Source organism: Corvus kubaryi, unplaced genomic scaffold (assembly GCF_017639235.1).
Source record: "Corvus kubaryi isolate FWS band 111438036 unplaced genomic scaffold, C.kubaryi_AGA036_p1.0 37260, whole genome shotgun sequence".
In the NCBI taxonomy this organism is placed as follows: Eukaryota; Metazoa; Chordata; class Aves; order Passeriformes; family Corvidae; genus Corvus; species Corvus kubaryi.
The window spans coordinates 6,587,449-6,611,905 of NW_024581077.1; the positions used below are offsets into that span (position 1 = coordinate 6,587,449).

Genomic DNA, 24,457 nt, shown 5'->3' on the forward strand with positions numbered 1-24,457 from the left:
AAGTGTTTTTGCTTACTTGACTCTGTGTTAAATAGTAATATTTACCAGCAGTTGACTATATCAGATGTGCTAAGTGGATTGGCTGTGTGACATTGTGCTGTCCGAGGAAATTTTTTCTGTCTAAGCAAAAAGAAGGAACTTCTGTGTCAGATTTTTTGGTTGTTTAATGGAAGCAACAAAAGAAGTGGTGCTCCACAGACATGGTTTGAGATGGAATTCTTAGGTATTATTGGAAACACATATGTTAGCCTTAGCTTCCTTTGACTTCCACTGTACTTTTACATTGGTTTTGGAGTTTGGTGGAGTTTAGGGGCTTTGGGTTTTTACCTCCTAACTTCCTTACTTCTGAAAAAAAAAAAAAGGCACTCATTCGTTAGCCTTTAGTATAACAGCTTTTCCTGGATTGCACAACTCCAAGTGTTAAGTATTTTTTGGACAGTTTAAATAAAAAGAAATTTAATACTGCTTGTCCTTTCAGTTTTCTTGGATCCTATAAAATATTAATGCAAATGGTCAGTTGTAAAGAAACAGCTTGGACAGCAGGATTTTTCTTGCTGACCGTCTCAAAGTGTTGCTGCAACATAAAGTAGTAATGCTTTAGAAGGTTGTATTTTGAAATGTGCCTGTTCACTAACATATATTTCAATCTGTGTATTTGCAGATGCTTGAAGTTCTTGGGAAGCAGGCATCCCACTTTGGTGCTTCCATTGGTCCCAGAGCTGCTGAGCACACATCCCTTCTTTGACACTCCGGAACCAGACATGGATGACCCAGCCTGTATCTTTATTCATGAAGCCAGTTGATAATTTTGACTGTAGTAGATTTTATTAAGGATTTCTCAACACTCACATTTCTTAAACCATTTCTCACTGTAGCAGACAAACAATCCTGTGCCTATTTCTGAATCCTTTTGCACTTAGTTTGTTACTCAGCAAGTGATGGAATAACTGTTAGCTGGAACCATCTTCATAAGTACCAGTGGACTATAATTGGCCTTCTTTTTATGCTGTGATGAATAATCAAGCAATTTGTCAAGGTTTAGGCTTTGCAGATGAGCCCTTTGATGTCAAAACATTTGTCTAGTTTGCATTAATTTTGAAGATGCTTTAGCTTTTAAATAAGAAGGACGTTTTTTCATGTCTGTTTTCTTTTTAGGTAAAACTTTTGCTATTCTCACTGTTGTGGAGTTTATAAAACAGAGCCATCTCTTAGTACAGCAGTGCCTGAATCCCCATAATGCTTTGAATTTTTCATCTTTTTGAGATAATTCTATGTCAGAAATCCTTATATTAATGTTGGCTCTTCCAGTGCTTTAGAATACAAATGACTATTGATACACTGTTATCCTCAACAATAGGAGACACCTTGGAAATCCATTTTTCCATTTTTATTCCCCTTGCTTCCCTTCTGTGCAATTGCAGAATATAATGTTATTTCTGATGCATGCTGAGACACATTGGACTGGAACCTTCCTCTAGAAGCTGCTGCTTATTTTTCTCACCAGTCACAGGCCATCGAGCAGAAATTCTATCGAGATTAAATGAGTGCCTTGTGAGGATTGAAATGGGTTAGAATCAGGTGGAGAGAGATGAATGTGTAATTACATGGTTTAGTAATAATTTGAGTAAAGTTGTCCTGTGAGTTGAGAGTTAAGGGAACACTGCAGGGGGAAGAAAGCTGTTGTTTAACTCAGTGCACCTTCCTGCTGGGAACCAGAATTATGTTGGAGAATGTTTTGGAGGTAACTTGCCACCAAATTTTACAGAGGCATATTATGTGAAGACAGGCCTGTGAGCCAGAAACTATGAAGTAAACCTGAATAGTGTGTTTCCAGTGTAAACTGATATTTAAAAACATGGTTTTGTTTACTTCAAAGCACTTGGGAAATTTGAATCAGAGCTTATGCTTGGAATCAGCCATGTTGCAGGTGTCAGCCTTTGGGCTAACCGTGAAAGCCTTTGGCTGCTCTCTATTTCTGCAGATCTCAGACTGGGAAAATGTGTTTTCTACTTCAGAATTCTCTTTCCATGTTGATTCTTTGGGTTGCTTAAAGTCTGCATAGAGTGATGTTTTTCAGGGCATCTTAGGTAATGCAGCAATTTTCAAAGACTTGGCAGTAAATGTACAATTTTAGATGTTGTTAGAGCACCAAAAAACCTGAGCAACCTGGTCTAGTGGGAGGTGTCCCTGCCTATGGAAGGGGGGGTTGGAACTAGTAGTCTTTAAGGTCCCTTCCAACCCAAACCACCCTATGATTCTGTGGTGCAAACTGGTGAGCACAGTGTAAGCTGTGAGGAAGAGTGAAAGTCCACCTAATGCGTGTGTTCTGCGTTTGGGATCCATGGCTCCTTTCCTCTGTGTTGCTTCTGAGCCATCCCCTGTTGGCAGTGACACCCTTTCTCCAGTATGGCTCACCCTGTAATGTTTGCACTTTGTACTTGGTTTTCATCTGCTCAGACAGCTGTTTCTTTGGGTTTTGCTCAGTATTTTCCAACTATAAAGAACTTCTAGACAAATCCTGACCAATGAAAGAGTTGTTGAGTTGTTGTTGTTGTTTTAACTTCCCATCCCCAAGGAGCTCTTCTTGCTGTTGTTTATTTTTCTTTAACAATCCATTTGTAATAGACATTGCTGTTCTGGTTCTGATTTTTAATGCTGCTAAAAGTTGCCCAACAATGCCTGCCCTGTTCTCTGACCATACGTTCAGACATTACGCGTATCTTCGGGACAGTCTCTCTCACCTGGTCCCTCCGTTAAGAGTGAGTTGAACCACTTGGTTTGCACTTTGTCACTTGGTTAGGAATATTGCTGGTCTCTTCCATGTCTGTCTGTGTGCAACACTTAAATTCTAAAAGGTTTTTCTCCTATGCACCATGGCAATTAATACTGAAATGTTCATTAAGGCAGGAGAGACAAATGTTAAATTGTTACAGTATGGACTTTGTAATATTTTGGGGAGAATAATAGCATTGTTGCTCTCAAGTGAGAATAGTACATGGTTTGCTGGTTAGGTAAGAATACTGGGAGGGCAGTATTGCTGGGAGTTTTCTGTAGCTCTGGCTGTGTGTCTGTGGGAAAGGCCTTTGTAGATCTTCCAACATTTCCCTTGTGTCCTACCTGAACAATTTATTTGTCGGTGAAATATGTTCCGTTCTGCTTTGCAGCATGTTTTTCCTGCACAGAGGTATGGGTGGGTTAAAGTTGGCTGTAAGTCTTATCACAGCTCATAAAATGAATGGTGGTTTGTGTGGTGTTGGACTTCCCTTGACTTCACAGTGTCAAAGTTAATAGATGAGGAAGATGTTTCCCTCCAAGGGCTGTTGATGTTTAACCTGAGGATCTCTACTGCAAGTGAATTGTAAAGTGAGGAGAGTAACTAACAAAGATGCAGACTTGAAAGCCTTAGTATGAATTTTGAATTTGAGAAATGAATTGGAGCTCTCAGTTGATCGTTGTTAAATAATATGGCAACATTTGAAATGTTATTACCTGTGTTAGACTTTTCTCTTATTTTTTTTTGGTGTGTGTGTTCTTTCTTGTTTAGTTGCCAGGTAGAAAGCTGGTGTCCTCTGCTGTCTCTCCCAGTATTAGCCCACATGAAGATCCTTCCCAGCAGTTCCTGCATCAGAGCCTGGAGAGGGTTTACAACTTTCAGCACCTCGACCCACAGGGCATACAGGAGCTGCTGGAATTTACCATCCGGTAGGGCCCCAAGCTGACCTGTTTATGGAAAGATGTGTTAGGATTCCAAATTTCTCTGATGCAGGTGCTTTGCTTTTGAATATCAGTGTTGTAATTTGCTGTCCAGCACTTAACTTGAGCCTTCCTCTAGAGACTGTTGTGCTAAAAGAGTGTTCATGACCTGTTTAAAATCAAATTGATGGTCTCAGGTCTGGCACTGCCCCACAAAATAATCAGTGTGCATTTGTGAGGGGGGGCAACTTTTCAGAGCGTGGTAAGAGTTAGGTAAAGGTGTTCTTTTTGGACTGATCACTTATGCTAAAATACACTCTCTGTTTTTATGGTTTATGGGTGACAGCCTTGTGTGTCATTCTCAGTTTTGTGTCCTTGTAATTTTGATCATATTCTTTGTAATGTACATGCACAAGGTTTTCTTGTTTTGCTTTTCTGGGGGGAAAGGTGGTGTCCCCTTTGCTCTTGCATTTTCTGGGTCCTGTGGCCTTTCATTCAGCAGGAAAAGACCTGCTTCTGGTGCTTTGGGTTCTCGCTGCCAGTCCCACTGAAAAAGGACTTGGGCATTCCTCATCAGTTTTCAAATCAGAGAGCTTTTCCAGGAATAGACAACATTCTTGCATGCTGCTGTCTGCTGCTGTGTAGATAAGGAGGGTGTGTGGTGTTGCTTCTCAGTGTGGGTTTTGTGCTGCCTCTTCCATTTCATCTCTAGACTGATTTACATAAACAAAACACTTGACAAGGGTCCTTTTCAGTGTGATTCCTCTGCTTGGAAAGACCAAAAGAGCCTGATTTTGAGAATTAGAAAAACAATCCAAAATGCTTTGTTTGGAATATGAAATTAAAAAAAAAAAGCTTAATTATTTTTATTCCTTCAAAATAGCTGCCTTCTGTTGTGTGTATCTTGCTGTGAATCACTGTCACACCCATCTGCAGCAGAGAATAAACAGTGTGCTCCTCACTGTAAACCCAGCTGTGGAAACGGTGAGGTTTGTCCTCAGCTGTTTTGCAGCTGCTATGTGCCAGCCTAAAATATAGTCCCAAAGCATTTAATGCACTGAACACTTGAAACAGGTAATCTCTTGGCCAAGCATCCAGAGCCTTTCAGGCATGAAGGTCTGGGAACCTCTCAGGCCATGACTGTTTCCAGTTTTTGAGTTGATGGAAATGATTGGCTTGGCTTTTTTCCTGATGGGATTGCCCCCCAGGAAACCATAGTAAGCCAGCTGCTCTTTTCCATTATTAAGAGAAGGGAGAATTTGGACAAAGCCAGAAGTGTTAAAGGTTACTTTGTAGAGGGCAAGATTTCCCTGCACCAGCAATTTGGTTGCTGAGAGCAAAGGAATGGAAGCAACTCACAGCAGTGGATTCTGCCATGGAACATAACTCTCTCCTCCTTTCTCATGATTGCCATCCAAGGAAATAACAGACCTTGTGGAGTTTGTGTCTACTTGGGACTTAGAGTTTTGGCTGCAGAGCCTGAGGGGAGCATCAGTCTGCAGTGTGGTTAGAAGTGTAAGGCTGTTTAGCAAATCTGTCTGTGGTTTAGTTCCTCCATCTATATGAGAGGAACTTTTTTTTTTCTTACAGAGATGTTGAAATCTGTTTAAGATTTGTAAGGAAATAGAATTAGTGGAATTGGGAGCTGTGTAAGACTAGGAAATGGAATATTTGCCTAGCTGTTGGTTGAGAGATGACATCCTCTTCCTCATTAGTATGTTGTGATGGATTGTGACATGGGAATTAAGCACCCAGGAGCCTCCTCTTCACTGCTGTCTGGTAAAAGATGAAATGGAGTATCTGTGTAAGGTTGAGGTTGGCTTGGCTGTTGTTGCATTGTTGTTGAAGGAAAGCACAACCCCTGACTATGAGAGACATTGAGGTGCCTGGAGTGTGTCCAGAGAAGGGCAAAGGAGCTGGGAAGGGCTGGAGCACAGATCTGAGAAGAAGCGGCTGAGGGAGCTGGGGCTGTTCAACCAGGAGAAAAGGAGGCTCAGGGGGGGACCTTATCTCTCTACAACTCCCTGAAGGAGGCTGTAGCCAGGTGGGGGTCTGTCTCTGCTCCTCAGTAACAAGCAAGAGGATAAGAGGAAATGGCCTCAAGTCATGCCAGTGGAGGTTTAGTTTGGATATTAGGAAAATGTCTTCATGGAAAGGGTTGTCAAGCACTGGAAAGGGCTGCCCAAGGAAGTGGTGGATTCACCATTCCAGGAGTGATTTGAAAGACCTGTGGCTGTGGCACTTGTGGTGGGCTTGGCAGTGCTGGCTTAATGGTGGGACTGGATGGTCTTTTCCAACAAAAATGATTCTATGATTCTCTGCTTAGGAAAGATTTTCTTTGGCTGCATGTTATACAGATAATCTCATGGATTTTTGTTAATGTCTCAGGGCTCAGCAACTCTCTGGTTTGGCCGAGCCAAAGTTTCAGAATTGCATCCTAAATGCAAAGATAAATCTAAAATAAACAAAAGGAAATGATCATCTGAAAAAAAATATTTTAATGATGCAGAAGGAAATGTGGAATTAAAGTGACAATTTTAGTAGACTTTGGATCTAAGCAAAATCCAGAGAAGAACAGACACATGTTGAAACCACGTCAGCCAACCTATTTTCAGTTCTGTAACAAAAATTAATTTTGTTTTCTTAATGCACACTTTGGATCTGAAACATGACTAGCACTAGAGAACTAAAGCCTTTTTGGGTTCCATTAACTCACAATTTTTTTCGATCATATTAAAAGCTGCTTATATTGCTGTATGATTTACAAGAAATACCAGACAACACACACCATCTAGTTGGGCAAATACCAGTACATCAGATTCCAGCTTGGCTTAAAAGGGCAGCTCTATTTCAGATACACTTGGTTGCATGAGCCTGACACGTTCCAACCAACCTTTCTTAGCCAACATGAATAGTGTGATTTCCCAGCAGTGTAACACAAATGGGTCGTTAGCTGCTGTTGAAGGCTGGAGTGTTTTAAGTTAAATCTGGAACTGCCACTCTGCATGGTTCCCGTGGGGCTGCAGAGTAATGTGGGTTGACAGACTTACTGCTTCCACTGCTGTGCTGGTGCCAGCTTCCCAGAAGAAAGGACATGCTGAGTCCCAAGGTGCAAACTGGTTTGTAGTGTGTGTTTTGCTGCTGTTTCTGGTGCTTGCTCTAATAAAAGCAGGCAGCAGGAGTAGCTGGATTTATTGTGATTGCCTTCTGAGTGTGTTTAGATTAAACTGTTCTCTGTCTCAGTGTTATTTTTTTTCTTTTTTTTTTTTTCCACATGCTTCAGTGATCTTCAGAGACTTGGGGAACTGCAGTCAGAACTGGCAGGGATGGCAGATTTCACTGCAACTTACCTTCAGTGTCAGCTGCTCCTCATCAAGGTTTGACTTCATCTGGTTTCTTTTGTACTGTTCTTCAAAAATGCCCCCAGTCCATCGCAGTGGCGTGCTTTCTTGTTTTGATGTTCATGCTGAAAAGCGATGTGTGATGAAAGAACAGGTTCTGTGGATTTCTGATAATCCTGTTTCCCTCCTGTGGCAAATAATTATGCAGTAACTTTGCCAGTGCAGACCTCTGTTGCTGTACCTAGGGCTTATGTTGGTTCACGTGCATTTTGTCAGTGCAGAGTTTATCATCTGACAGCTGAGGGCAACTGTGTTAGGAGAGTAACTTTTCCCTGCTGGTGGCCACTGGAATGTTTTTTGTTAGACTGCTGCCATGAGTGCAATTTTTATTGACAGTGATTTGCAGACAGCTTTATTGGCACCAGTGCCAAAGGAGCTTTTAAGACTTGATTGAGCTAAATATCAGTCATGCTTTCCTTCATAGTGCTGAAATTATCTGTTTAGTATTAGCAGGTGAAGTGGCTACTTAGACCATGACAGCAACCCTTTGCAAAAGCCCCTTTTCAAAGTTAGCTTCGTGCTGTAAACAGGAACTAATTTTTTGCTTCATAGAGCCATCGAAAATCTTGGGTTGGAAAGGACCCTCTAGTTCCAATGCCCCTGCTGTGGTCAGGGATTCCACTGGATCAGGTTGCTCAGGGCTGTGAGCTGGCAGTAGTGTTTAAGTCTCCTGGCATTCTTTGGTGTTTGAGTGTAACTTACATACATGTAAAGCAAGAACTAAAGCAAGCAGCAAACAGGTTTCCAGAAGGGACTCCATGAAAGCTTTGTTATGTAAAACCAAGGAGGGATTTCAGGTGCTTTGCTAATGCATAGCTGCCAGTTGGCACATCTCATGGCAGGTCTCAAATCCTTGGAATATGTTTATCACCCAAAGAAGGTGTTTCAGATGAGCAGTGTTACAGTTCAGTACAATCCAGCTGAATACCAAGTGAAATGTGCTGTGGAGGCAGAGGACTAGCATTTGGAGATAGCTTTGTTGCCCTTCTCCAGGGTTTGACTGGAGTGAACCAGATGGTTTTTGCATCTGGCAGAGGAGTGCTCTGTTTGGAAGAAGGGTAAAAGCTGTATCAGCCATTCTTGGCTTGAGCTGTAGAACAGTCAATAGATCAGTGATGCAGAGGAGTCGGTAACGTGCATGGAATGAAAAGTAACTGATAATACCAGGAATCACAGAATATCTTGGGTGGGAAGGGATTTTGAGAATCATCTAATTCCAGACCCCCTACCACAGGCAGGGACACCTTCCACTCATACAATACAATTAGAAATTCTGATACTGCAGAGAGAACCTGAACGTCTGAGTAGCCCTTTTCAGTAGATTTCTGTCCAGTCGCTTCTTTCCCCAACAGGAAAAAAAGCTGCTGGGGGAAAAAGTATCTTCATTTCCCAGCCTCTCAAGGATCAAAAGGTTCCAGACCTTTAAAGGCTCTACATACCCTGTGATTTTAGAGGTAGTTAACTGGGATTCTTGGGCCAGCCTGGGTGAAGGATACAGTCTGTACATTCTTGAGCTTTGGCTGCAGCCATCCTTGTGCATAGCTGTATCTAGGGACAGGCAGCTTCAAAAAGGAGGCAGTGATACCAATCATCCAGTCAGGCTTTCTACATTTTTATAAAACGTCAATCAAAAAGCAAACAGAGCGTGGTAGGTGGTTGGGGTTTTGTTTGGCGTTTTTTGTTGGTTTGGTTTGTTTTTTTAATACCAATATCAGTGGTTGAATTAGACACAATATTTGTAGCAACTCCAGGATCTTTGGTGGGGCAGAGACTGTCAGCAGGAAAGTTCAGAAATGTGGCTGTGGAAGGAATTGTGTTTATGAGTTTTTATTGTTTCCACTTTTTGCCTGCACTCTGAGATTGCCCTGATCTTGGTCTCAGGGGTGTGATAATGCAGTGGGCTGTTGTTTTTCTTCATGAAGTACCAGGAGTTTGGCTTGACGAGTCTCTCATTCACAGCTTTGTTAATATTATTCTCAACTTCTTTTATATTTTCTGGTTGTATAGGTATCTCTGTGTCTTTATAGAACAATGTATATTTTGGGAGCTTTGGTTCCCTGTGTTGTATTTAAAAGCACAAAAGCTTTGGCATGCTTTTTCAACCAACTGTTTAGACTGAATTAGATATTTATCATCATTTCATGGTTTTTTCATGTAGGCCTTGCAGGAGAAGTTGTGGAATGTGGCAGCTCCTCTGTACCTGAAACAGAATGCGTTGGCATCTGCTGCAGCAAAGCAGGTGAGGTGGAAGCAGCTGAGCCTGCATGGAGGCCAGTCCTTGGGTAGGAGTCCTTCCTTGGCCGTAGAACAATAGTACACTTCTGGCCTTCCACTGCCATAGTCTGTCCAAGTAAATCTTAGTCCCCCAAACTGGGGTAAGTTTCCTTATCTTCAAAAGGTGAGTGGTGAGGGAGGGAAGTTCGTGACAGCTGCAAAAAGGCAAATACACACTCATCTTCCAGAAGAGTAAGAAAGAAGATCCAGAAAACCGTGGGCTGCTTGTCTTCCTCGCCTCTTTCCTGGGGAAGGTTATGGACCAACTACTTTTAAAAGCTGTTTCTAAATAAGATCAACAAAGCTACTTGGAACAGCCAAAATGCACTTCTCAAGAACAAGTTATGGCTGACCACCAGCACTGCTCTCTGTGGTGAGGGTACTGGTGCTCTGAACAAGGGGAGGGCAGTGGGCATTGGCATCTTTGACTTTAGCATGACTTGACTTTAGCAAAGCTTGGATACAGTCTCCCATCATTTCTTTTTCACCAAACTTGCAGGATTGTGGCTGAATAAGTAGGTGATGAGGCCCCTGCAAGTTGAGGAACTAGTTGATATGCTGGAGGGCATGGCTGCTGGTGTGGACAGACTGGGGAACTGGGATGACAGGAGCCTCATCATGTTCAGTACATTGAATATGAGGCACTACAGGAGGCCAATGGCAGCTGAGATGTCTTGGTTTGGGAAATGATCCAGCTCTGGGGAGATGACATCTGGAAGCCTGTGTTTTGTGCTGGGCCTCCCCAGTAGAAGGAGGATGCTGACAAACTGGGGCAAGTTCAGCAGGGGGCCACCAGTGTGGTCAGGGGCTGGAGCACATTACCTGCAAAGAAAGGCTGAGGGAGCTGGAATTGTCCAGCCTGGAGAAGAGCAGGCTTCAGGATGAATTTACTTCTGTCTACCATTGTATCATAGGATATAAATGAGACAGAGCCAGACTACTCTGGACAAGAGGCAGTCAGCAAACGATGAGAAATTTTGATCAGCTATAAAGGGAAAATTTACTGTAAGGATGGTTAAATACTGTTGCCCAGAGAGGTGGGGGGAATGTCTGTCCTTGGAAGTGTTCGCAATTTGATGTGGCCCTGACTAACTGGATCTGAGACCTGCGCTGGGCAGGGGACCAGGCTAGATGACCTCTGGAAGTCCCACCCAATCTGGGATATTCTGGTTCTGTGATATATAAATGATCAGATCCTGGGAAAACTGAAGGTAAGCCCTAAGAAAAGGTAAAGAAGCAAGCAAGCTATTAAATAATCTGATAATAAATCAAGGGTAGAAGCAAGTTCATGGATCTGTTGGGAAACTCTGCTGACATTTTGAGTCTTAAGGTAATTAAGATGTAATAGACAGATACTGCTCTGCATCAAAGCCTTCTCTGCTGTTGATGAGTAGAAACAAAAGCCATCCAGCTTTTGAAATCTTCTCTGATTGAACTGTTTTTCTTGAGTGCCCTCTTGAGTAGTTTGTGAACCTCTGGAAAGTGTTATCTGTTGTGATGGTGAATGTAGGTCACTTGCTATCCATGCAAGGTGAGGGAGTATTTCCTGTTAAAGAACTTGCAAGTTCTTGGCCTCTACACAGTCATACTGAACTCAACTGTATTAATTTGGGCACTTCCTCTTGTCTGCTTAATGTGTTCCTCGGTATGAGATAAAAATACCAGAATCTGGTGATCATAGTTGTGCTGGAGTTTAACAGTCTGATGGTTTTTTATCCCTGTTCTGTCTGTCTGGCAGATCCTGGAAGAAACTTACAAAATGGAGTTCATGTACAGCGGAGTGGAAAGTAGACAAGTGGTCATTATTCACCACATGAGACTGCAAGCAAAGGCCTTGCAGCTGATAGTGACTGCCCGCACCACAAGAGGGTAAGGATGACCTGGTCTAAGGATCTTCTTAGGGTTAGCTCTAAGATTACTGTCCTTAAGTTTTGTTTAAAAAAACCAGCAAGGATAAATTAGACACATGACAGGGCAGCATGCCAATAACCATTTGCTAAAGTAATTCAGAACGAAGAACCTTCTTCTGCCTTTGATACAGCTGTATAGCTACACAGTCCTGAATTAGATGACAAAACTATTGGGAAGATGAGTTTTGGGGGTTGAGTTCTCTCATTTATGAACATATAAATAGATTAAAACAGAGTTGATATTTGGGACCTGTTTAAATGAGGAAAAGTCATGTATCAAAAGAATGCACCAATCATGTTTGCTTCATTAAGTATTCATTGCTGAATTTTTAGCATCAGGAAAGTATTGTCCTCTTGACTGATCTGCAACTACTGTGTGGGGGACTCAGAAACTGCTCCTGTGCAGGCTTAGGTACACGAGAGGCTCCAAGTGGTTTGTTTTGGCTGCTGAAGTTAAAGAAGTGACACATGGTTGTAGAATGAGAACTCCAGCTGGTAGAATTAGAGCAAATTAGTTACTGTCCTAATTTACTTCTGTTTCAGGTTTGTTGCCATCAATTTACTGTGTTACTATGGAAGTCCATAGTATATTTGCCTTTTAACCTCTGTTTTATAAGTAGAAAATGAATATTTTCTAACAGTGGCTTTGGGAACTTAATTAGTGCCTTATGCAAATGGTTTTTTTTTTTTGTGGGAGTGGAATATAGACAAGTGAGGAACACTTTTTTAGTTCAAAAACTGTAAGATACTTCCATTTTTAGGAGGTTTAATGGGATTCCAAACCACCTAAATGTGTATAGCCGTAGAGCCATTTTTCTTCCTTTAAAAGTAAACCAAGGAATATTATTTTCATTGCAGAGTGGAACCCCTTTTTGGGATGTGTGAAAAATTCCTACAAGAAGTGGATTCCTTTCAGAGGTGACAAACTCCATTGCTTCTTCACTTTGTTAGAAAGTCCCACCACCATTGTCATCACGGGATACTCACTTTGTTTTTCATCTCTTCACATCTCCCTTCCCTGCTGTCCTACATTGGGAACTGTCATGGGATAATAATAAAGCAAGAAGAACCTTCGTAGTTGAAGTCCTTAACATAGAGATGTTATGCTGGTACTTCAGAAACATGTACTCTGAATTAATTTTTATAGAATAGCTGATTTTTTTTTCTTGTATTTTTAAGGATTTATCTACTTTGAGTGGATGCTGTTTTGATAAATACTTAATTTTTTGTTGTTGTTATTCTGTCTCCTGGAGTCCTGATAGCAATTTGACCTTTCAAAGATTAATAAAAAAACAGATTACCCTTGATGCCATCAACATGGAGCAATAAGTCAGACAAGAATTCTGCAATATCTTTCCTGGCCCTGTCTACTGTTTTTGCCACCTCTGAGTAGTCACCTTTACTTCCAGGGAGAACAGATGTATTGTGTCAATTTGCATGAACAGATTGACTCTAGTGGAAGGTGTCCCTGCCCGTGGCAGAGGTTTGAAACCAGGTGATCTTTAAGGTTCCTTCCAACCCAAACCGTTCTATGGTTCTGATTCTATGAAACAGTGATGAGTTCTGCTGATCCTGAGGCTCAGTGTGAGGGAAAGATGTACAGGAAATTAACAGTTCTATTCTCCAGCTCCAGCTGAGCATTGGGGTAGGGCAGATTTGGTCCCTTTTTCTTACCAGTTAACCAGCCACAGCTGCCAAGCCTATGGAATACAAATAAATGTGAATTTAATCAGAACTAGAAATAAAATTCTGCTCAGCCAGCTAAGGATGCCTGTATCTCTGGACTAGCTATCCAATTCCCTGCTGAGTCATAAAATCATAGAAACACAGAGTCATTGAATGGTGTAGGTTGGAAGGGACATTAAAGAACATCTAGTTCCAACTCCCCTGCCATTGGCAGGGACACCTTCCACTAGACCAGAGCTCCATCAAGCCTGGCCTTGGACACTTCAGGGATGGGGCATCCGCAGCTTCTCTGGGCAACCTGTGCCAGTGCCTCACCACCCTCACAGTGAAGAATCTTCTCCTAACATTGAATCTAAATCTTTCCCCTTTTAGTTTAAAACCATTCCCATTTATCCTATCATGATCTGCCTATGTAAAAAGTTACTTTCCCTCTTCTTTATAAGCCCCCTCTAAGTACTGAAAATTTGCAATGAGGTCTCCCTGGAGCCTTTTCTTCTCCAGGCTGAGCAACCCCAACTCTCCCACCCTGTCATCATAACAGAGGTGCTCCAGCCCTCTGAGTATCTTCATGGCCTCCTCTGTCCATCTTACACTGGGAACTCCAGAACTGGACACAGTACTCCAGGTGGGGTCTCAGGAGGGCAAAGAAGAGGGGGAGGATCCCCTTCCTTGACCTGCTGCCCACACCACATAGCCCTTGATGGTGTCAGTTTGAGCATGAGGCATGGTCCCAACGTGTAGCCAAAGTCATCTCTTACGTATGAGACACATCAGAAGAGGAATGTAGGTATCTGATTCTGTCATTATAACTTAATATAAGGATTAACTAGCTTGACTGAAAATAATAATACTGTGGAAAAAGTTGAAAAAAGTATTTGATTTTTAATCTATTCTTGACACAGATGCTTCATCTCTGAGCTCCCACATATGCAAGGCAGTTTTGTAGATAAATTGCTGGACTTAATGCCCAGACTTGTGACATCCAAGCCTTCAGAAGTGGTCAAGATTCTTCAGACAACACTGCGGCAAAGTACCTTCCTCCACCTTCCTCTTCCAGAGCAGGTTGGTGTAACAGAAAATTAAAATGCAATATCCTTGTGGACTGTCTTGGCATCTTGACTAGTTTCTAATATACCATGAAGCTTTTAGAATTCAGGGTCTTGGTCAGACTCAAGTGTTACTTATTTCTTCTTTGTCTTCTTATCTAGTATCCTCAGGACTACTGCTAAAAACCTGGAAAACTTAGTAATTCCTGGAAGTATAAAAAAAAAAAATCCGAAGTTCATGCACATCTCTGTTAAGAACAGTACTAATTACAATTTTTTTTTCTTTCCTCTTTCACCCACCTCCTTATTTTTGCCAATCACTTTGCCCCTAACAGCTCCATAAAGCCACTGCAAATATCATTGAGCCTACTGGTGAATCTGATAATCCCCTGAGGTTTACATCAGGGTTGGTTGTGGCGCTGGATGTTGATGCAACTGTGGAACATGTGCAGGATCCTCAAGGAACTGTTAAAGTTCAGGTAAGAAGTCACTTGACATAAATGCAAACAAGATTGTGTCTTGGGGGGAGTTTCTTTAAGGATGTCAATACTTTTAGATTGCAGATAATGATACACTTTATTAGTAACAATGCTGGATTTCTGTGTTTTGACCACATTCAGAACCTGGTTTGTCTGTAGTGCACTGAGAGTTGACTTGGGTGCAGTTCTGAGAGTTTGCTCTGAGCGCTTGGATGTCATTCTGTTCTTCCTCGTGCACTGTGCACATTATGGACACAAACACCAATTAATGCTGGTGAACTTCCAGCTGGTCTAGTGGGAGGAGGAGGAGGAGCAAAAGAAGTTGTTCTGAGCGGCACAAAAATACACAGGCTCTTGGCTCTCCAGCTTTTCTTCCTGCTGCTGAATCACCAGTTTTAGATGCAGCTGAGGAGGTAGGAGTGGTATGATCCAAGTAAAATATGCAAAGTCACTGCTTAACTAAAAAACAAAAACCTCAGTTACAATGCAGAAGAAGCAGCTGATGCCAGTGTGGCCTTTTTTCCACCTGTGCTGTGGGTTTGAATTGCAGCATGTGGCTGTTACATCTGGGGCAGCTGAACTCCTGGCTCCAAGCTAAAGCCCACTTTTCTTGCTTTCCCAACTCAAACAGAAAATACCCAAGGAACACACTGTGCAGACAGATCCCCAGTCCAGTTGTCATTCCTTTGCTTTTTTTTTTTTTTTGGTTCTCCTCTAGGTGTTGTATCCAGATGGACAAGCACAGCTAATCCATCCTAAACCAGCTGACTTCCGAAATCCTGGCCCTGGAAGGCACAGGCTGATAACTCAGGTTTACCTCTCGCACACAGCCTGGACAGGTAACGTTAATGATACAAGTTAACGTGGTTGTGTGGCTGTGCTTTTATTAGACACAAGTAGGGTACCCACAGTCTGGGGGGGCTCTGAGGATCCTGGAGTTTCCAGCTGTGGTTGGTGCTGCCCTTAAGTGTCAGTCAGGCCTTTGAGCAGTTACAGCTCCCTGTTTACCAGGCACTGCTGCTCCATAGGGAATTAGAGGGGCTGCTGTCTTGGGAGAGCCGTGGGAGCCTTCACATGAGAGCTGAGTTCAAGGTGAGGTCACCCACTCGTGTGCAGAGCAGTCAGCTGTAGGAGCCAGGTCTGCATCCTCAGGTAAAGGCAAGGGGTCACAGTAAGGTCACTGACTCCTTGTAAGTCATTGTTTTGGGTCTGACAGGTGTTTGAGCATGGCAGAGAGCAGTACAGCAGTACAATTGCACTGCTGATTAAACTTCCATCCTTTTAATGCCCTAAAATCCCACCCTTTAGCTCTGATAATGATGTGACTCCAACATTCACCTTCAGTCTCAGCTGCTGTTCACACTTCCCCATGGAAGCACTTCAGTAACTGGCTTGTGGACTTCAAACAACAAAAGCAGAGTGTATTTCATTCACAGCTCCCTTTGTCCTGTTTTCTTTTAATCCCTACATTTTTACTCAAATGTGGGGGTTTCCTCTGAGAGGTTTTTTTTGAGCAATTCTTCATTGAATTGGGTGATTTTTTTTTTTTTAACCAACAGAATTTTGTTTATTGCTGTGCTCCGTCAGATACTTATTTTTGTATAGTGCTTCCATGGTGTACTCACTCATCCTGCTGTCTTTGTTTTGTTTTGGAGAAGAAAACATGGTACTGTTTCTAGGACTGGAAGTATCTGGGTTTAAGGGTTGATCCTGTACTTCACCAGATGGAGCTGAAATCCTTATTTCTACTTCTGCAGCATTCACTGGAAGGGCATTTTAAGCGTGGCCCTGAGGGATTCTCTTCTGGTGTCTCCTCTAGGCATTATTTTAAACATTAACTTTGACATTGGCACTTGGGCATATAAAACAAGGGGAAGACACTGAGCTGGGGAGGGCTCAGAAAATGGTCAGAATTCAAAGTGGAGAAATTGCCTTAATGCAAGACCATGAAACTTGTTAAAGGCCAGTAGAAAGAGTGTGCTTGGGAAGGAGAATGCAAAGCACGGATTAAGTGCCAGGTGTAGAGCAGAAGTGAAAGAGGTGACTCCAAATTGCAACTAAGAGTGGAGTGATGAAAAGGTGAGCTCAGGGAGGTGTTGGCTAAAGTGTGGAGTAACTGTGCAAAAGGGTTATTTCTTGTGTTCTGTCTGGTGCTGATGATGTCTCAGCTGGAGACCCACTGCAGTTCTGGATAGGGCATCTTAAAATCCTGTGGGTTTCAGCAGGTTTAATTTAGGTTTCATTAATGTAGTCCTGTTGTGGGTTATCCCTGGTATCCAGTTAAGCCCCGGCACACCACCTGGTGCTCACCCCCCAGTGGGACAGGTAGAGAATCAGAAGGGCAATGTGAGAAAACTCCTGGGTATTACACTGTGCAGGAATAGCTACAACATCCCGGTGTTATTGACACTATTTTGGTCACAAATCCAAAACAAGGCATCAAGCGAGCTACTATGAAGGAAAATTAACTTTATCCCAGCCCAAATCAGTACAGTCCATAAAGAAAACTTAAACAAACCTGGTTTTCAGTCTAGAAAGGAGAATTTTGTTGGGGATGTAAGTCCAGCACTAAGTCCAGAGTAATACTATGTATACTGAAACCCCACTTTTGTTATGACCACAGTGAGAAGAGTAAAGTGAAATCATCCTATGGACAGTATTAGTAACGTTGCTCTACCCAGCTGCAGAGTTGGTGAAAGAGAGGAAGAGCCTGTCTGGCGTGCAAAAACTTCCAACAAAAGAGAATCTTCAAGTAATCTGCTGTGCCACAAGTCTTAGCAGATGTCATCTGGGCTGATCCTGACATAAATACAGTGAGCAGGGCCTGCTAGTTCTGTGGGGGTTTTAATGATTGTTATTATTTCATTGAAGTTACTTTCAAACAGTTATTTTTGAAAGTTGCAAGTTAGTGGTAAAATTTCTTAAGTGATGACGGAGGGGGATAAACCTAGAACAGTCCTTAGTTCTGCTGTGCTGAATGTAATGCCAGAGGTTTGTTTTCAGACACTAGACTCGATTCTGGTCAGCCCAGAACAGCTCTGTACTTACCCAGCATACATGAAATTAAAGTTCATTTGATGTTGATTGTTCACTGTGCAACGACAATCACGTTTGGATTGTTCTATTTTTTTCTCTGCAGAGCCATGTCAGATTGAAGTGCGATTGCTGCTGGCTTACAATTCCAACAAGAGCAAAGCATCTACCAGAATTCCTAAATCTACCTGGAGTGACAGCTCAGAGGCTCTCCCACCCTCTGAAAATGGCATAGAGGGGACCATCCCCTTTAGCAAACCTGTCAAGGTGTATATAATGCCCAAACCTGCCAGGCGGTGAAGGCTGGCGCTGAAAGAAACCTATTTATGGGGTTTGTTGGGTTACATGAAAACAAGATGCTGTGTCCCAGATAGCAGCAAACCAAGGCAAAACAGCCTTTTATGTGCATAAAAGGAGTCAGATGTCAAAATAAAGCTGCTGGCGGTGTCCTAAGCAGCAGGCAAATACAGGAGTTACTTGGCTAGTTAGGAGTGGTTTCAAGGAAACACAGGTTTTTCTATATTGGCTCAACAGAAACAGGACAGTTCTCAATCAGCATTCCAGTAGTAATTTCGCTGGGCCGTACCTTCAGTTTTTACCTATCAAAAGTCTGTCTCCAAGGCCTCTAGGTTTTCTGCTATGTACTTACTATGTAAATACTTGGGCACATAAATCAATGTTATTTTTACAGTACTCTGAAGGGAAGCTGAGGAGTTCAGCATTTTGTGGAGGGTTGTTGGTTTGTTTCTGGGGTTTTTTGGGTTTGTTTTTTGGTTTTGGGGTTTTTTTTGAATGTCTAAAACTTGCATTTGTGCACTGGTACCTAATTTCTTAACACAAATATAATATTCTAAAAAGTACTATTGTTCTTGTGTGGGAACAGCACCTCGGAAGGAAATTGTTAATTGCTGTTCTACATCCTCTGTGGCTGTGCTGAAGCTGGTCCAGCTCTGGGGAGGGCACAGGTTGTTCATGGTGCAGGGGGAGGAGGATCCTGTTTATGCAGGTGGCAGAACTTCAGTCAGCAGGACGTGGAGTTTAACTGAGCTACAGCACCAAAACAGTTTGTCTCCTGTTGCACCTTTGTACAGCTTGAGGAACAATGGGATTAAGTACCAGTTGGAAAATTCCTAACCACTTCCCTCTAAGTTTTACAGGATCTATTTCTGTGTGATAATCCTGGCCTGAACCAGTCTTAGTGGGATGTGAAAATCAATGTTTTTCAATTCAGCAGCACTTCTGGTACTTCAAGTCTTTCTTGTCAGTTCAAGTAGCCAAACAGACTCTGTTCAGCAGCAGTTGGGCAGCTTGTCAGTGTTCCCATCTGCAGGTGAGCTGGGAGTACAGAGGGGCAAGAATTTAGTTAAAACATGATCCCATCTGGCATTCCTGTCAGGAAGCGTGTCTGTGTATCACTTCTGTGTGCCAGGCTCAGCCGACTGAGGAACCTCCTATGATTTGTAGCAATCCTTTGGTAGGATTTTTTAGGAGGACCTAACATGTGAAACTTTCTAGTGCAGCAGCCAAATGTTACCTGTGTTCATTAATCAGTTGGGGTTTTTTTCTTTTTACAAAAAGGTGTATTTTTAGCAAGTAAACAAAGCAGTGAAGAAATACTTTCCAGTTGTATTTAGTGTAAATAACCCCTTACATGCTTTCCTATAATAAAATTGGCAAACTCATGCTATTCTGTTTCTTTTTTATAATATGAGGGAACATGGATGCCTGCATGGTCCTTGGCTAATAAGATTACTGCATGGTTTTTGTGATTTTAATTTTTTAGCACTGGTAAGTTGTAGCCCAAAGGCTCATAACCATAAAACTTTGCTGCTGCTTTAGGTATTCTTGAATTAAATACACTTCCTTAGTGCTTCTGCTCTTACAGACTGGTTTGTGGTGTTTCACCTTTAGGGCACTGCTTTGAAAATCTCCTGCCCATCTGACAGCTGAGTTGCTATCGTCTGACTTGTCTTCAGCATCCTCAGTTCAGTTCCCAGCAGACAGGGTTGATGGATGTCTCAATTAGGAAGCTGTGTCTGGGCAGATGCTTGACAAGTTGAGTGAGCTCATTACAGACTTTTTTCTTCCTCTCATTTTTGCACTTCACCAGTATTTTGTGCAGTTTGTCATCTCAGTACTGTTTCTAATTTAAATGGTGTCCATAGGCTCCAGACCACAATGGATGGTGTGGTAGGCACAGTTGATACTTTCAATATCAAAATGTTGGCATCTTTCTCTCTTTTTCTAAGTACTGGATCAAATTTCTGCTATTTTGTTCCCCTCATGCTGTCCTTGACCTCCTTCCATATAACATACCAGGCAAAGAGTGAGTGCCTTCTGTATTGCCATCGAGAATCAAATACTGCAGGGCTGTGGAAAAGTTATTCCATCTGTAATTTCAAGATGCCTAAAACAAACTGAAAATGTAAGGCTGCTGTAACATTTCCAATCTCTTAATGAGAGCATTCTGCAGTTGCCTTCTCTTCTGTAGATTTTTCTCTGATTCCTGGTTTGGATCATGGAAGAAATGACAGCTTTTCCTTTCCTTCTTCAGTTTTACCAGTGCAAGCAGATGACAATTCATCATCTAATCTAAACCTTCCCTCTTTCAGGTTAAAGCCATCCCCCCCTTGTCCTGTCCATGCCCTTGTCAAAAGGGCATCCTCCTCCAGCTCTCTTGTAGCCCCTTCAGCTACTGGAAGGAGCTCTCAGGTTTCCCCAGAGCCTTCTCCAGACTAAACAATCCCAACTCTCTCAGCCCGTTTCCACAGCAGAGGTGCTCCAGCCCTTTGAGCATCCGTGGCCTCCTCTGGACTTACTCCACATGTCCACATGCTCACGCTGGGGGCCCCAGAGCTGGATGCAGCGCTACATGTGGGGTCTCACCAGAGCAGAGGGGGAGAATGCAGAATTTCTGCAGCCCAGAAAGGCAGCCGTGTCCTTTCTGGACAAGTCAACTTGAGCTGCTCACCCACCAACACCCCCAAGGGGCTGCCCCCTCAGGGTTGCTCCCAATCCATTCTCCACCCAGCCTGTATTGTGTACTTGGGACTGCCTATTTCACACCATGTTTCAACATAAGGGGAATTGGAAAAGAAATCTGTATAAAAAGCAAGGGTTATTTCAGTTGTTGAAATCCAGATGTTGACTTTTTCTTCCCATCCCCAGGTTTGAGACATTTAGGTTTTTCTGCTCTCAAAAATACCAGAGTTCATGCTCTTTGTGTCGTCTCAGAGGCATTCATGCCATTCACCCGCTGTCCTTTAATTCTGGATAATTGTTGGGCTTCTGCACTGCAATAGCCTATAAGATGATTGATCTCAGAATGAAAAGAAAAACAAAGGACTCTAGTCATGCACAAAGATAATTTGCATCTTTCATCTCTGTTGAAGGGGGAACAGAGGACGTCAGATGACAGTCACCCAAGTACGGGGAGTTTCTGTTCTCTCAGATGGTTCCAAGTGTAGGAACAGTGTGCCAGTACAGCTGCAGCCACAGGGAGATATGGCAATCTACAAAGGAAGGGCAAATAATCTGCTAAAACCCAACTATGTTCAAACACCCCTAAGCGATGTTCAAAAACCCCTCATCCTAGTTAGACGGAAGGAAGAGGGAAAAGAATCTAGCAGAGCAAGGAAAACGCTGACCTCACATGAAAGAAGGGTAGCTTAGTGGTTTGAAAATGTGTTGTCCTGTTTACCATTAACTTTCTGCATTTAATTTACGTAAGGCATCTGTGTATGTGGGAAACCCAGCTTTGAATGCTTTTAGTGGAAAATTCATAAATCAGGACTGCATGACATCACTGAATCATTTAGTTTGGAAAAGACCTCTAAGATCATGGAGTCCAACCATAAACCCAGCACTGCCACACCCCCCACTAAGCCATGGTCCCAGGTGCCACATCCACACACCTTTTGAACACTTCACGGGTGCTGACTCCACCACTTCCCTGGGCAGCCTGTTCCATGCTTGACAACACTTTTGGGAAAGAGATTTTTTTCTCAATATCCAGTCTAAACCTCCTCTGGTGCAACTTGAGGCTATTTCCTCTTGTCCTGTCACTTGTTACTGACCCTCCACTGGCTATGCTCTTCTTTCAGGGAGTTACAGAGAGCGATACAGTTCCTCCTGAGCCTCCTCTTCTTCAGGCTAAACACCCCCAGCTCCCTCAGGCCGCTCCTCATCAGACTTGTACTCTCCACCATGCTGTGCAGGTCATCATCTTGGGTTCAAGCTCACAGAAATGGATTTCCTCTGGAATCCTGTCTTGCTTGTCTAAGTTATAATTACTTTTTTCATCTTATTTCACTGGCATCTTCCATTTTATTCTTAGTAACAGACACTGGGAAGGCAGAAAAGGCTGTCTTTTTACTTTACAGTTTGCTAATGCGGTATCAGTGGGACTTCAAAATACAAAGTTTGAAGGCTTGTGGATGCCAGGCTTTGCACAAATGCTGCCCAATGTCCCTTAAAAATGCTGGTCGTGTTGCATTTGGTATCTGTGAGCCTTTTATGGCCTGTTTCTCCTGGCTGCCAGCTTGCACATGCTGCTTCACAAAGATAAGGGCTGGGGACTGACCCACTCGGCGGCAGAGCAGCTGGGGTGGAATCTTCCTGGCTCCCAGCCCAGCCGCAGCTCGGCTTTAATTTCAGCGTCAGGGTGGGAGTTCACTGCCTACTGGGAGATCGTTTTCCTGGTGGGAGGCAGAGCAGTGGTGTATGTGAGAAATCCTGCCCTATAAAAGTGCATTCCCATGATTTGGGCTATGAGCCCATAATTTTCACAAATTATTTATGGCTCTAGCTGAAAGCAGCAATTTAACAAAGATACCAGTTTGAGCTCTGCTGGAATTTTTTGATGAATCAATCCCAGCTGCTTCCACCATCTAGCAAAGCAATTTCAGGCACCAAGAAGGAAATCAGGCTTTCAGTGACTGGAGCAGCCCAAGTGGAACAGATGCTGTTGTGGGAACTGACAGTGCTGACTCAGGAAGCTGTGACGAGAGCAACAAGAGAAGACATGGATGGAAAAGACTTGCAGCAGATAATCTCTTTGTTGACACCAAAATTTTGTACTGGTGGTGAAGCTTAGCAGTTTGCCTTAAAAAAAAGAAATTCATTTCTTTGCACACTACAGCTCCCTGTTTTGGAAGTGGAATCTTCTGCATCCTACCAGTTGCCAAATGAAGGGAAGAATTAAGAGGCTGCAGCACAAAGCTGGGTAGGGTACACCTCTAAAAGTCACCTGGCAAAACGGGCTCTGCTCCCCGCATGCCTTTTGGGAGGATAAATCGTGTGGCAGCAGCACTGTGAGAAGCCCACAGTATTTGTCTCCAATGTAGGACCTGGGCTAGGCAGTTTTGGTGAATGTGGCATCACCATTAATGTGCCACATTAACATGAAAATATGTAAAAAAAAAAACCAGTAAAAAACAGAGCTGGAGGAGAAAAAGAAGATGTTTGCTCAACTTCTCCTAACAGTATAATGCGCATGTTTCCATTTTTTTTAGTACTGCAGTGTCCTCTCAGTCAAAGCATTACAAAGCATTTTCCCATTTGAGGCTGCCTTAATGTCCAGAAGCTCATAAAATAACGCAAATACACGACCACGATCAAGAGGGTCAGACCACTGTCACTATCAGATAACATTTAGTGCAAAAGTCTCCACACCCTGTGGGCTGGTAGGAACTCTTTCTACTGGCATTCCCTTGGGATGACCACAGTCTTCTGGATCAGCAGTTCGCCTTCTCCTTCACACCAGGCAAGTTATGCAGAAAAATGTCACAGCAGCTACAACGAGCATTATACCAGCTGCTGCCTCAGACAACACAGATGCAGCTGGAAAGGCAGTTCCTGCTGGGTTAGGTAAGATTTTTCTTCAAATGTAGCTACACTAACAGAAAACATTGCAATATTTAGGAGATTGCAAGATAAAACTTTGAAGTATTTACTTTCCCTTTGCTTTTACACCACTTTGTATTTTATCAGATAAAAGGTTCTAAATGATTACTAGAGAAAATAAACAGAAAAAAAACATAGTATTTTGTGCATCTTGGGAAAGTCATTGTGCTCTTCTATCAATCTAAGCCTCTACTACTGCTTGGATAGCTCCAAGTGCCTCAGGGCTTTAACAGCTTCATCTTGGTACTTTTATTAATACACACAGAATTAATATGCACAGAACAAGAAATGGTGAGCCTGGTGGGAAAAAAATCTACAGTAGGTAACTTGTAACTGGCAATATTGATAGAAGCCCACCAAGAACAGCAACCAAGAGAACTCTTTAAATCCTCAGTGTAATAATGTGTTTGTTGGCACATTTAAATCATCAGATAATGATGACCAGTAGCAATTCTCGCAAGCATCCCCAGCTTGCCAGCAGCACCTTGCTAGCAGCAATTTAGACTGATTTCCTAAAGATCAATGTTTTATGCTGCAAACTCTAGTTTTGTAGCGCACCGTTCTGATGATTTTAAGCATGCAGGAACTTCTGAATAGGTATGTATTGGACAATTCAATCCTCACAACTGGCAATTAATAAGAATATTCTTTAAGGCCCAGGTTTTATGTTTATACCCTGTTGACATTTTTTTCCCTTTTCCAGGTTCAATGAAAAATTTAAAAGTGCTACGTTACATGATGTTCATAAATTGGCAAATACCCTGACTGAGGTCACCTGCAGGAGGCAAAGTTGCATGTTCTGGGTTTGCTTTTTAATTTACTTTATTTTTAACTTATTTATCCAGTGGTGGTAAAGTGCTTCTTTACTACCACTTCATATCTACAATTTGATTGTTCTCATCAGATATTTTATGGCTGCATTCCAATAGCCAGTAATGTAATTTTGGGCCATTTTCTAATAAAAGTATTCAAAACATAATCTCCTGATTTAGTCAACAGGAGAAAAGTTAAGTAACAAGACTATGGACAGC

General features: G+C 42.5%; 1 protein-coding gene across 2 annotated transcripts in view; it reads left to right on the top strand.

The window, feature by feature from the left end:
- The window catches only part of INTS4 (integrator complex subunit 4), a 33,421-nt gene extending 14,217 nt beyond the window's left edge, over nt 1-19,204 (top strand). For both annotated transcript variants that reach the window (XM_042024185.1, XM_042024186.1), the window contains exons 13-23: nt 662-777; nt 2,626-2,759; nt 3,545-3,702; nt 6,977-7,070; nt 9,253-9,333; nt 11,107-11,237; nt 12,137-12,196; nt 13,867-14,026; nt 14,346-14,489; nt 15,208-15,328; nt 17,629-19,204. In XM_042024185.1, coding sequence (XP_041880119.1) covers nt 662-777; nt 2,626-2,759; nt 3,545-3,702; nt 6,977-7,070; nt 9,253-9,333; nt 11,107-11,237; nt 12,137-12,196; nt 13,867-14,026; nt 14,346-14,489; nt 15,208-15,328; nt 17,629-17,822 — 1,393 coding nt within the window. In that variant the 3' untranslated portion in view covers nt 17,823-19,204. The remainder of the gene's footprint in view (nt 1-661; nt 778-2,625; nt 2,760-3,544; nt 3,703-6,976; nt 7,071-9,252; nt 9,334-11,106; nt 11,238-12,136; nt 12,197-13,866; nt 14,027-14,345; nt 14,490-15,207; nt 15,329-17,628) is intronic.
- The last annotated feature ends 5,253 nt before the right edge of the window (nt 19,205-24,457 follow it).